Genomic DNA, 12,986 nt, shown 5'->3' on the forward strand with positions numbered 1-12,986 from the left:
AAGCCAAAATCAGGTATCCTCTATGGACCTTGAATATTTGTTGTGAATTTCATCGCAATCCATCCCGTAGTTGTCAACATATTTCATCCACAACCTCTGGGAACGATGAATTTTGTACAAAAATTCATGCCTTCCATCCAAAACCTGGTGATACATTTCAGTCAGGACTAAAGCAGCGGACCAACTGACAAACCATATCGTCTTCAGTAGCTTGCATAAAGGCATTTAACCAAAGCAGATGCTTGCCAACCAAGCTTGGGTCCTCCAGCTGAAGGATGGTCTCTGTAATCACCGTCCAACCTGGGTGATTCTGTGTAAATAGATGCTCTAGTCTCTGTATATTCACAGCATTGGCATTTCTGCCTGCTTTGACTTTCTATCTTCAGCTCTGCTGTCGGAATGAGTAAGTAAGCTGACTAAACAACAGTCTGACTGTTTGCGTACCTGCTGAAGTCGACCTTGGCCAACAGCTCTCCTCTCTTCCTGCTCTCTCTCTCTTTCTTCATCTCCTGCTCCACGTCGTCTGACAGCATGTCTTCATAGGGAAGGTCATCGAGGTCAACGTCGCCTGGCATGATAAACCTGGAAGATGGCAAGGGAAATGACACATACTGCAGCTGAAAGGGAAAATATGGGTAAACAAAACACTTAGGCAGACTGAGCCTCAGGTGGACTGGGTATGTGCTGGGGTTGCATTTGTGTGTGTTCATCTGCCCTACCTGCCCCCATCCTCCCTGTTTCCTATGGCTATGAGGGCCTCGAGGTCGGTTCCCTTCAGGCCGTACATCAGCAGCTCCTTGGCCGCGTCGACGTTCTCCGGGACGCGCTCCACACATTCGTGCAGCACCCATGAGCGCTTGCAGATCTTGCTCTGGGTGGGATGGAGGGATTGGAAGGAGAGGGGATGAGTTCAGAAGAAATGATGGCAAAAAAAATTAGATCCAGAATTAGGAGGGAAGGGTGTGAAAATTTGCTACAAATTGGTAAAAATGATGCGTGAAATAGAGTAAGGGGGTTGTGCTGCACTTAAGCCTGTGCTGTACCCCCTACCCACCCCCACAAATTTACTGTAGATTTCTAACCAAAAATCTAACACACAGCGATAAACCCCAAAACTCTCATATGATTCTTCGTCTCCTTTTCCTCTTAACCATCCCTCCTCCTCCTTTCCTAATTTCCTTTCATTCGTCTCTTGTATTTCCTCTATCTCTCACCAGATAATCTTGTATTGAGGCGATGCTGACGGTACTCTTCCTCCACTGTCTCTGGTAGACAAGGTCTGAATCGAGATTATACGCTTGGGCTAGAGACAGAGCTTCCCCATATTCTTCATTGTCAATCTGTGGGATAAACAAATACAGACAAAATAAACACATTATGCGAATAAGATTGATATTTATGCATGTTTTCCTCACACCGTGGAACAGACAGCGCTATAACAGATGTGTACGATCAGAGCAAAACAACATTTATTTGAAGGTAATTCAAAAAAGTGTTGAGAAGACAACTCCGATTAAGACACACTTAATCTCCTCAAGTAATATTAACGCTGGGTACAAACATTCATTTCATATTCTGTGGGGTATTTTAATGTTTTTTTAATATCCTAATATCTTCCCAAGGGTACTGATTCAATCAGCGTGCGCTGTAAACAGAATAAGATGATTAAAATGCATTAAATGAATTCAAACCACAAGGTATTTTAAGAAATATCTAGTCAAAAATACACAAACAGGAGAAAAGTCCCAGGCCCAATCTTCAATCACACTAAAGCACAAAGAAAGCACGGTATTGAATAAACCTTTGTACGAGCTATGGCACCTTCAAAATCCTGAGAACGCACACTGAATGCTTAAAGACCGAATCAAAAACTATTGTTGTGTTTGTGACACAATCTGGATTGAGTCTGCTATACATGGATACAGATAAAGGCTAAAGTGGAATACAATATTTGGGGATCTGATCTGAAGAAAGAAAAACTAATGAACAGAGGGAGAAAACACAAAGGAGAAATCTGGAGCCAGATATGGGGACGTAATATCACATACAGCATCAGTACTACGTCAAAAACACAATAAAAAGACACATCTGCTGCCATGCTAGCAGCTGTTCTTAGCATGCTAACATACTCACTAAGCTAACTTACACGCTTAGTTTGTATGTTTAGCATGATCACCATCCTAGTTTCATGATTGTAACGCTGGGTATAAGTTACTGTTCATGTTGTTTTGCAGTTGCTTATTGAGGGAGGTGTCCATCGTAGAGGGTAATTGGCTGAGAAGTAGTTCCAGCAGAGGGAGGAGGGAGTTATCAGAGATGTGGACTTGAGACTTGGTGACTTGGACTCGAGTCACTGTTTTGTCTTGACATGCAGTATGCATAAAACTGGGACCTACTTTTTATCAGTTTTTAACATTGCACCTTGACCTTTGACCTTCTTGCACTTAAGCTGTCGCAGTCTTTTTGAGAAGATAGTGGGTCAGAATTTGATAAACATTTATCGGGATGTACTAAATCTGTTTCTGGCATACCAACTAGTATGCAAGTATTGGTATTAGAATGCAGCCAATGGAAATGTACCATTTACAGCCGCTTAGTTCAGAGGGTTAGCATGCTAACACTTGCTATTAAGCACTTTACACAAAGTACAGATGAGGCTAATTGGGGATATCTGAGCTCAGCATAAATCTGCAAGTATTTGGTCAAAAAAGGGAAGGATTAAACCCAGCGTTAATGACTTGTGACTTGACTTGACGAATAATAAATGACTTGAGACTCGACTTGGACTTGCAAGTTAATGACTTGAGACTTGACTTGAGGCATGACGACTCGGATGACTTGAGTGTGTTCATAAGTTTGAATGTTTCTGTCTAACTTTCAAGTATGTATGCAGCGCAAACTGGGAATCATGGTTGGACGACTCAAAAAACTCCCCGATATGTGATTGTCATGATTGGATGACTGGCTGTCAGTCAAACTCCTTGCTATGGCAACACGCTACATCAAAGCCCCCAGATACCTGATGTTTTTCCCCAAAGAGAAGCCTCATCAGTCGTACTCATCACAACCCAATACGGTCTCTGACCAGACCATCATCATGGCTGCGTCTTTTCCATAGATAATACAGGTACAATTCATTGTCATACTTTTTGAACAGGTTATATAAATTGGCCAATAATATCATTATTAGACGAGCTACTATTACCGTGTCTTCTCTTTATACAGAACGGATGCTACAGGTAAGAGTGCTGTATCTTCGGTGGAAAAAAAGTGACTTGACTCGGGGCTTGACTTGCCTTAACTAAGGACTCGACTTCACTTGACTTGACATAACCTGTGACTTGACTTGCCCAAGAAAAAATTACTTGAGACATGCTTGAGACTTGGACCAAATGACTTGAGACTTACTTGGGACTTGACCAAAGATGACTCGGTCACAACACTGGGAGTTATTGTTTTAAAGTTACTTTTAAGCGAGAGTTTGGCGTTCTGGGAAATAGAAGACGCATGTTGAGCGACCGAGAGCTAAGTGAGAAAAACAGTTAGCAAACCTGTTTGTTGTTTTTCCGGGGACACCTCAACCTCAGGTTAGCTGTTGCTGCGACAAGGAAATAAATCTGGGCTCTTTTGATCTAGCAATGCACATCGCCTCTTCCTCGTTCTTCTTCCATCCGTCTAGCTATATTCCGCAACGCTACATTATGTAAGCATGCAAAAATCTGCTAGTAATGATAATAGTTAACAAAACCAAAGAAGTGGACAATTCAGAATTTTGTATCTGATTTTTTTAAGTGATAGCACAAACACAGTTGTAGATAAATTGTAGAAAACACTAAACTAAGATGGTGAAAGGGAGAAACATTATACCTGCTTAACACTTGGATGTATTGCTAATATGTTGCAGCTTCACCTTAACATATGAGCATTGTCAGGTTAGCATGCTGTCAGCATTTTACTTTATACACTGCTGCAGCTAATTACACAACAGTTAGTTCCGACCAAGTAATTTTAGTACGCAAGCAGCATTTCATGAGCATTGACATAGAGTACAACAGCACTTGGACTTGAACTATATGTATCACTCCACCCCAGGTTATAACAGTTTACTACTATATGCCAGTTAAAGCAATATCACACTAGAGGTCATGCTGTTGTACTCTATATTAGCTGGCTGTGATTAACATTGGCACGAGGCCTGTAGCTGTGCCAATATTCAGTACAACAGCACTCCTTCTTGTGTGATATTGCTTAAGAAACGGCTGTGGCTCAGTGGTAGAGTCGGTCATCTCTCAGAAGGTCAGAAGTTTGGGGGTTCAATCCCTGACTGCTACTTAAACCCCAAATTGCGGGTTCGGGTATGAATGCTATTAGTTCCTAATTGGCACTTTGCATAGTAGCCTTTGCCGTCAGTGTGTGAATGTGTGCGTGAAAGGGTGAATGTGACATGTAGTGTAAAAGCACTGTCATTGGTAAGAAGACAAGTAAAGCGCTATACAAGTGTAGCCCATTTACTTATAGAACTCTGCTCATGCTGTTGTACTATTTATTAGCACGTCTGTGATTAACTTTGGCACGAGGCCTGAAGCTGTGCCAATATTCAGTACAACAGCACTCCCTATTGCTTAAGTAAAGCCTCACAAAGCTGCTAGGACGTCAATAGATTCTTAGACATGTCAACATATTTTCTTCGGCAGCAGCAGCACTTGTTGTTGGTATTATTTTTATTATTCCACTGGCCTGGTTTAGATGTCAACACGTAATGATGCTAAAAGAGGTTCTGTGTCATATCAATGTCTCACAAAATGATTTGATCCAACAACCGTATGACACCTCAGTTTATGCTGGCCTACTCAGTGTGTGTGAAAGTACATGTGTGCGAGTTTACTGACACACACACACACACACACACACGGCATATCCATCTCTTTCCGTGTGTAGGAGTACAAAGCAACACATTAGCCAGACTGTGATTCCTCGAGGGCAATGAGAACCCCACACAGTTAAACCTTACGTAGGAGGACATCAAAAACTGCTTCTTTCTCTCTCTGGATTCAGCTAATAAAACTGTTAGCAGCCCTGCCAGTGAGCTACTTATGCAGGCAGGGTTACGCTACCGAACACATCATCAAACTCCTCAACACATGAAGAGGCTGACTTGAGGAAATAACCCTGAATCACTTGTGCTGGCCTTTTCACCGTCAATTGGACTACAAACCGCAAGTGAGGTCAATCTCAGAGGAGAGGTCAGGTCTCTCTGACATCTGTGTGTGCGCGCGTTTTAGTGAGTGTGCAATTGTGTGGAAATGTCAATAATACAGAAGCAATATGCAGGCTTTGAACACACACACACAAATAGGCATGCGTAAGCGAACACAGACATACAAACACATGCAGACAACACAGACACACACCCCTCCTCCTCCGCACGCACACGCCTACATGTGCTACAAGAAGAAAAACTATTCAAACAGGAGAGCAGCACAGCAGCTGGGTAAGTGCCGCGGGTACCGAGTGTTACACGGAGATAATAATGATATATTACTTTGTAAGTCTCCACTGTTCGGACTGATGGAGATGACTAATGGCATCTAATGATGATGACAATGATGAAGAAGGAAGTAGATGATGGGTCATAAAAATGACTGATGAACCGTGCTCAAACTTGGGACCGCTGAGAGCCGATACTGTGCTTTATGATAGAGCGTGTTGTTGTCTTTGCTGCAATTTGTAGCGAGCAGCAACAACAGCCATATTTCTAATGCAGCAATTAGCATTTCAGAGAAACCCCCGGGACTGAGAAATAGCCTTAAAGCAGACTGAACATCTTGCTTGGTTTTTCATTTCTCCTCAACAGCACTCTGGAGCCGAGCCAGCAAAACAATAGCACTTCAGTGAGCTGGCGCAGGATTCATTTAGTCAGAAACCAATTTTGCAGATCAGGCTGTTATAATTCAGTCAATGACCACGCGGGTTCATATAACGTCCTTCAGTCGCTGCTAAATTAAGTGGCGAAAAGAAATGAAGAATTTCATGGTAAATGTGATATCCACCATTGACGACAATCGACAGCTGCTCTTAATGTGACTCATGTATCAGTGATAAATGCCTTATAAAAGGCGTGATATAATTAGAAATGGAGTATCAGTGGCATATTAAATGGGTAATATCAATTTCTTTGCCAGAGTGAATTCATACCAACGCGTGAGTCAGAGAGACTGCATGTCAGCTGCGGTATTGTTGTTTAGACTGCTGAGCTAAAGGAACATTTAAATCCAAACATAAACATCGACGAGAGCTTTTCCTGCTGAGGCATATATGATTTCTTCATTGTGCGTGTCAAAAATGAATAACAGTAACAGAAATATGACTAAATCCTGTTTATGGATATGCTATGCGATTCTGAAGACTCCTACTGGCTTTAAAACGCTGCAACAGCAACCTGAACTATCAAATAAAAGTACCTGTGTAGACAGGTCAGAGTAATTATGTAAATGTTATGAAATGTGACTGTGATGTGTGTGATACTTCTCCACACCGGTACCAAACAAACCAACTAATCATTCAGACCCAGAAGACTAATTACAAGCAGCTCTGTGAGGTTGTTGTTAAGCACAGTGTAATATTATCATGTTGACATTTGCTAATTGCAATTTATCATTATTCAAAATGTTAATCTTAAAGCTGCTTGACTCCAACTGCTTTAATTAATATTATCATTCATACTTATATTATCGTCATTATAGTTGCTAATGGTAATAACAGATCTGTTGACTTCAAATTCTACAATTGTCATTATCAATCGTTTATCATTACAGGGGTGGGAATTGTAGGGTAACTCACGATACGATCAATACATGGCCCACGATAACGATAATATCACGATACAGCGAATCGGCAATAATTGATATTGGCCAATTCGGGCAATTAAGTTCTGTTCACACTACCCTCATTTATGTCATAAGCGCCACTGCGAGGAGTCATGAAGCAGTTCCTGTTTTTATTGAGCTCTCTGGTTACATGTTTTTATACAGCCTTGTGTATGAATTGGGGGGTGTGGATGTGGATTGTTTTTATTTTGTTTTTACTTATTTTCTGTCTATTTAAAGCACTTTGTGCTGCATTTTAAATGTATGAAAAGTGCTATACAAATAAAGTCTGTTTGATTGATTGATTGCTTTATTTATTGATTGATTGATTGATGATCAAGATAGGGATTCAAAATCGCAGGGAAATCTGTTCAGAGAGCCATATATTTGTAAATTAAAATATGGATATTTGGTGCCAGCCTATCGATTATTGTATTGCACGAGTCAGGGCGGCGATATATTGCTTTATCGATATTTTGCCCCACCCTTAATCATTACTTTGCTGTTCTTGCTAATATTACACATTTGTACCATTATTATTGGCTATTCTCAGAGGTAGAAAAAGTACTAATATTCTACTCAAGTAAAAGTACTATTACTTTGATGAAATTTTACTTAAGCTCAAGTAAAAGTAAAAAGCAGTCTGAAATTTAGTTAAAGTAAAAGTTACTTAGTTACTTTTTTGGCTGGCCGTCGAGGTCAGCCCTACACATGGGTCTGTATGTGACTGACTGAGTGAGTGAGTGAGTGAGGGTACAAATAAAGTAAAAAAACAACAACAACAACAACAACAACAACGGCCCGGAAAAGCACTGTGTACAAACGAGGGGAGTCAGAATTCCTGATCGGGCTTTTACTTTGAAAAAGCATACCGGAAGTGTTGACGTACTTTTCTCTCCATGCCTGTGACTTTTACTACAGGAAGAGATGTTAATATTGCTGTCAGAGATCAATAGGACTCATCACAATTCATTTTCACCGTGTATTTTGACCGAGAACCGCGCGCAGCTCGCGGTAAAAATAGGCGAGCCTCGGCGCGTGAGTCGCGCGAGATACGCGCGTGTCACGCCAGCATTGTGAAGACTGATCTGTTTTCATGCATTTCAAATGAAAATGAACAAGTCCCGCAGCCGTCACCGACAAGCCACGCTTACAGTGTTGCCCCCAAAAGCGCACATTGACCTGATGCGGTCTGCCACATACATAGGTTTTGACCTAGTCTTGTTTAACAACGGGAGGGGGGTCTCTCTTGTGTAGGGAAAAAAAGGACATGGGATATAAATCTCAAACTAGTTGTTTTTAATTTAAGGAAAATCTTTACAAATTAAAGTGCAAAAAATAAAACGTGGAAACACATTTAAAACCCTTAGGGAGGTATAATGTGTCATTTTAGTTCAGACCATCCCATTAAACATTTTCAAACAATACAAACATTGAAGGTGGCATGAAGTGTGGATTCTGTTGAACATCCTCCTTTTCTTCACCAACAACCACCAACAACAGTCATACTGCAAATCTATTAATCAGAACAGGTCAAGGTCACAAGTGTTGTGACTTTCCCTAAACGACCCAAAGAAAACCAAAATCTCAGTATCAGAATTGAACGTTTCGCCTTTAGCTGGTTCTGCACCACTGTCGTCTGACTGTCCGTCTCCAGCTTCCTTGTGATGTGAAGTTTAAAAATGCAAGCCTGCATAAAATTCAGGTAGCATATAATGACTATATGAGAATACTACTTAAAAAACCTAGGTGGTGCAGTGCTAGTGAAATGTTTTGTAACACAGTCTGCACTTTCCATGCTCTGCTGAGAAACCTAATGTATACATTTATATGTCGCCTGAATGACTCCAAGAATGTCATTATCATGCTGCTATCTAATCCTACTTTCTGTGTTTTACCATTCGAGTCGCCCCTGTGGAAATATTGGTATAAGTTTTTCCCCTTTTCTAGTTCTGTATGTATCGTACCTTGTTTTGTTGTATGTTTCTTTAACTAATGGACGTCGAGTCTGACAATAAAGTTGAACTGAACTGAGCTGATTGTGATCCTTAGAGCCCGGTCAGACAGAACACGTTTTAGCAGCTGGGGCGGCTTTTTTGTAGTTGTTTTCAGTGAGAGGGACGCTTTCTGCTTTTGTGTTGCAGACCGTCTCGCGTTTTTGAGGAAACTCTCCGAGCGCCTCGAGTTGAAAAATCTCAAAGCAGAAAAGCGCCCGACGTCATTGTCGTTTTTTCTCATTGTCCAGTTGGATGAATGTAGAGGCGGGCCTTCTGTTAGTTTACAATATAGGTTAATGACAGCCAAGGATTCTGTTGTTGCCTTAATAACAGTAGAAAAAAAAGATGCAGCGAGCTGCTCTTTTTTTAACTGTAGGCTTCAACAGAAAAGGCAGTGCGGTGCGCCTCGCATTTTGCAGGCTCTGTCTGACGAGGCCCTAAGTCTGTATTATCTGTTATTGTTGTACATATGATGTGACTGTTGTTACAATCACAACATATGTTGCTGTTGCTCTGTTTGTTTGTCTCTACCCTGCATCTCCCTCTATCCCACTCTTCGGCCCATCAAGTCGAGGCAGATGGCTGTTCAACACGAGTCTGGTTCTGCTCGAGGTTTCCGTCTGTTTAAAGGAAGTTTTTTCCTGCCACTGTTGCCAAATGTTGCTGAGTACTGCTCATGGTGGATTCATGTTGGGTCTCTCTCCTAGACCTGCTCTTTTTGTAACGTGTCTTATGATAACTTTGGTTAAGTATTTAGATAAAAATGAATTTGATTGACCCAAAGGGGTTATAATTCATCTTGTGGAGAGCATGAACACAGGTCACAAACTTAATGGCGTCCATCCAAAATGGGTCGAGACAAAATATCATTGCAATTCATGTAAAGGTGTTGGTATTGTGAAGTCTTCAACCAAGTGCAGAACCTACCAACTGCTATCCATAGAGGTGTGATTAGAGGACAGCTCAAAGAAAGTACAGATAAAACTACAGACATCAATAAACAGAACTTTGCAGAGCTTTTTCTACAGATCTTCCATCCTGGTGGTGCTGAGGATAGTTAGAAAGCTGTGCAATAAAATAGTCAATGTTAAACTGCAGCCACACAGCGGTGATATTATTCTCCCTTTATCTGAATCAGCACTTTTAAAATGTGCTCTTTGAAACAAATGTGATTAAAATGGATTCAGGCTCGGTGGAGAGTGTTCTAAAATCAAAAAGGGGGCACTGATAAAGTTACCTTTATCCCTCTTAGCGAGTTTAGTTCTGACCCTGGCATGAAAAAGAGGAACACTCTGTACTTTGCTTCACATTTTGGATGCATCAAAGCTTTAACCCTTATAAATGAGATGCAGAAGTTTAGCGCATGAGTTCGGTCAAACGTCGCTACGTGCTCCTACCTTCCTCTGGTACAGTTCCTCTGGTGTCGTTGACCTCAGGCTGACCAGACGGTAGTTCTTCATTACGGTGCGGGGGCGTTTGCGCGGCGGGGCGAACCGCTCCATCTCCGTCACGTAGTACAGGCCCTGCTTGATGTAGCCAAAGTAGCGGGCTTTGGCCGAGGACTCTTCGTCTGAGTCGGAGTCTCCGCCGTCATCGCCCTCCTCGTCCTCGCCGGGTCCGCCGCTCAGGTTGCTCTCCAGGCGCCCACGCTTCTGCGCCAGCTTCACCTCGCACTGTAGAGGATAAAAATAGAGCATGTGATCGGGATGGAGGAAAAGGGGATAGAATATTATGTCGCACTAGAGGATTTATTTAGAAGAGTTAAAACAAATACACAAGGGATTTAAACAAGACTTTTATCATAGTGCTAGCATATGGCTTCAAAGTGATCGTAAAGCAACAGTTGTCTTTATACATAAAAGTACATCTGTCCTGTTGGAGAGGGAAAAACAGAAGAACACCTATTCCTGATGATTGAGTCAGATTTACAGCCTGTGCCTGGGAAGACTCTCTGATGCTGAGTTTGGACATTTCTTTGCCAGCAGGAAGTGATGAATGAGAAATGAAGCATGGAATGAATGCAGCGCACTTTACATCTAGCTGTGCTTAAGCTGGTAAACACACTTAATTTTAACGGCACAGTGCCGGATCAGCGGGCTGTCTAACAGCAGCAAGGTCAAGCTGCTCGATAGAACATCTAAATCTAAGCCGTCCAAACAACTTTCCTCAACTTTTCTTGCCCTCCTCTCTATTTTTGTGATTGCCTCAGTGGGAGGAATATTTTCTCTTCATTTTTCATCAGTCCTCATATTCCGTAATGATGCCCCCCCTGGGTTTTAAGCTCACTGGAGAAAAATGCTAGCCCCCCTCCAGCAGAGCTCTGCTCTCAGCCAGGGTTTATGAAACATTTAGCACCTGTAAAATGTTAAGCGCCTTAATCAATGGAGGAGGGAGCTTTCAAAGTGCTGCGCTAATGCACGACCCCGGCTCGTTGCAAACAGGAAGATGCACATGTACCGATCATCATAAACACGCAGGGTCAGGTTATTGCGCATCTGCGGAGGCGTAAGCGCAGAACAAGCTCAGCGTTCAAGGTAATTTCGAGACACATTTCGACACGCGCAAACCCCTCAGCTGTAGATGCGGCTACACACACACACACCCATCCCCCACTCCGAGCCGAGGCAGGCTGATGAAACCTTTCCAAAAAGTTGGCAGCTGGCTGGTAAAGAAATCCCTCTCTTTCTCCCTCTCTTTCTTTCTATGCAATCAGATAAAAAAAAGAATGCAAAGGGCTGAAATAAAAGAGGAGGGGGACGGGAGATTGTGTGTTTTGTTGGGGGATAAAGAAGCTGGGATACATATTTCATCCTCACACAAACATGTACACGTGCATTTACACAAGGGGCACACTATGATGATATAGGGCTTTTCATTTGTGAGATAAATACATATCCTTTGGGGAATCACACCAGCCAGCAGTACAAAGGATGTATCAAAAATCAATGCACACATTTGTGCTGCAAAATGATGGATTTACTGTTAGTTTTTATGAGAAAGAGTAAATTCAGAAGCACTTTTTAGTTTAAAACCTTCAATTATTAAGGAAAAAAGTTCGGACACATCCATAACAGACTCTTGAACTGTCCGATCTCGTCCCTTTTCCTCTCCCGGCGCACGCTCGGCCGGGCTCCAGGCCTGTGCGACCCTGAACTGAAGAGGCACTTCAGACAGCGGATAAAAGGATGAATTGTCTATTCTATAATACGCCTTTAAAAACCCTGAAGGCCGGGATCTATAATGCAAGATGCTTACATGGGCCTCAGACATCATTCTATAACTTACAAACTCCCACCTTCTGTTTACTTAACCACACACACACACACACCGTGTTGACATTTACCTCGAGGCTGAGGAAGCCCCCATCGTGAGCCGCGGTGACTCGAGGTGACGGCTCGAACCACTCGCAGGATTTCCCCAGCAGGTTGCGCAGCGTCCTGACGGAGGAGACGGTGACGGAGCCGGAGCAGCGAGCCAGGATCAACACGAGGTCGCTCCACCAGCTCACGTCCTCAAGCGGATAGTACTGCTCCTTATCTGGGACAGGTAAGGGAGAAGTGTAAGGGCAATTTTACATCATGTTAAATTAATAAGTCCCGCCTTCCCTCTTTTTAGGTTCCTTCTTATGATATGTTTACACATGTGGGCATATCTATCACTTGCCATGCATGAGATGAAGCCTCACACTGATTATTGCTTACACAAGCTGTCACAGCTGCCATCACCACTGGCCCAAAACTGTCAACAAAAAACAGACTGTACAGCTCCACCAACAGGAACACACACCTACACACACAGGCAGTTACACAAGCACGGACACCGTGAAGGAGGGAAATATTTGCTAGCCTCGGCATACGCTGCATGCTTGTACGTGTAAATAACTGTATAACTCAGTGAATAAGACATGTCAAAGATCATTAAATTGTATCCAGCGTGCTCTGCTGTGTCAGCAACAAAGTCGGCTCTCTTCGGCCCTCCAGGCCAAACTACCTTTTATTTTCTTCCTCCTCTCCAGCGACGTCTTCCACTCTGGGTTGATCTCCTCAAATCCTGGCTGCGGGGTGGACCGAAGGACCAAAGAGGATGGGAGGAAGAGAAGAAGAAGAGAGGGAGGGTTGGAAAT

At 42.6% G+C, this 12,986-nt stretch overlaps 1 protein-coding gene across 1 annotated transcript in view; it reads right to left on the reverse strand.

Annotated features, from left to right (window-relative positions):
- Positions 1-12,986, reverse strand: part of nbas (NBAS subunit of NRZ tethering complex) — a 185,129-nt gene that overhangs the window by 150,629 nt on the left and 21,514 nt on the right. Inside the window, exons 13-18 of the mRNA XM_069657356.1 lie at positions 12,854-12,917; positions 12,207-12,400; positions 10,261-10,536; positions 1,215-1,340; positions 720-871; positions 445-582 (exon numbers count right to left, since the gene is read on the reverse strand). Coding sequence (XP_069513457.1) covers positions 445-582; positions 720-871; positions 1,215-1,340; positions 10,261-10,536; positions 12,207-12,400; positions 12,854-12,917 — 950 coding nt within the window. The remainder of the gene's footprint in view (positions 1-444; positions 583-719; positions 872-1,214; positions 1,341-10,260; positions 10,537-12,206; positions 12,401-12,853; positions 12,918-12,986) is intronic.

This window comes from Semicossyphus pulcher, unplaced genomic scaffold (assembly GCF_022749685.1).
Source record: "Semicossyphus pulcher isolate SPU_LCO1_2020_fin unplaced genomic scaffold, fSemPul1.0.p SCAF_11, whole genome shotgun sequence".
NCBI lineage: Eukaryota > Metazoa > Chordata > Actinopteri > Labriformes > Labridae > Semicossyphus > Semicossyphus pulcher.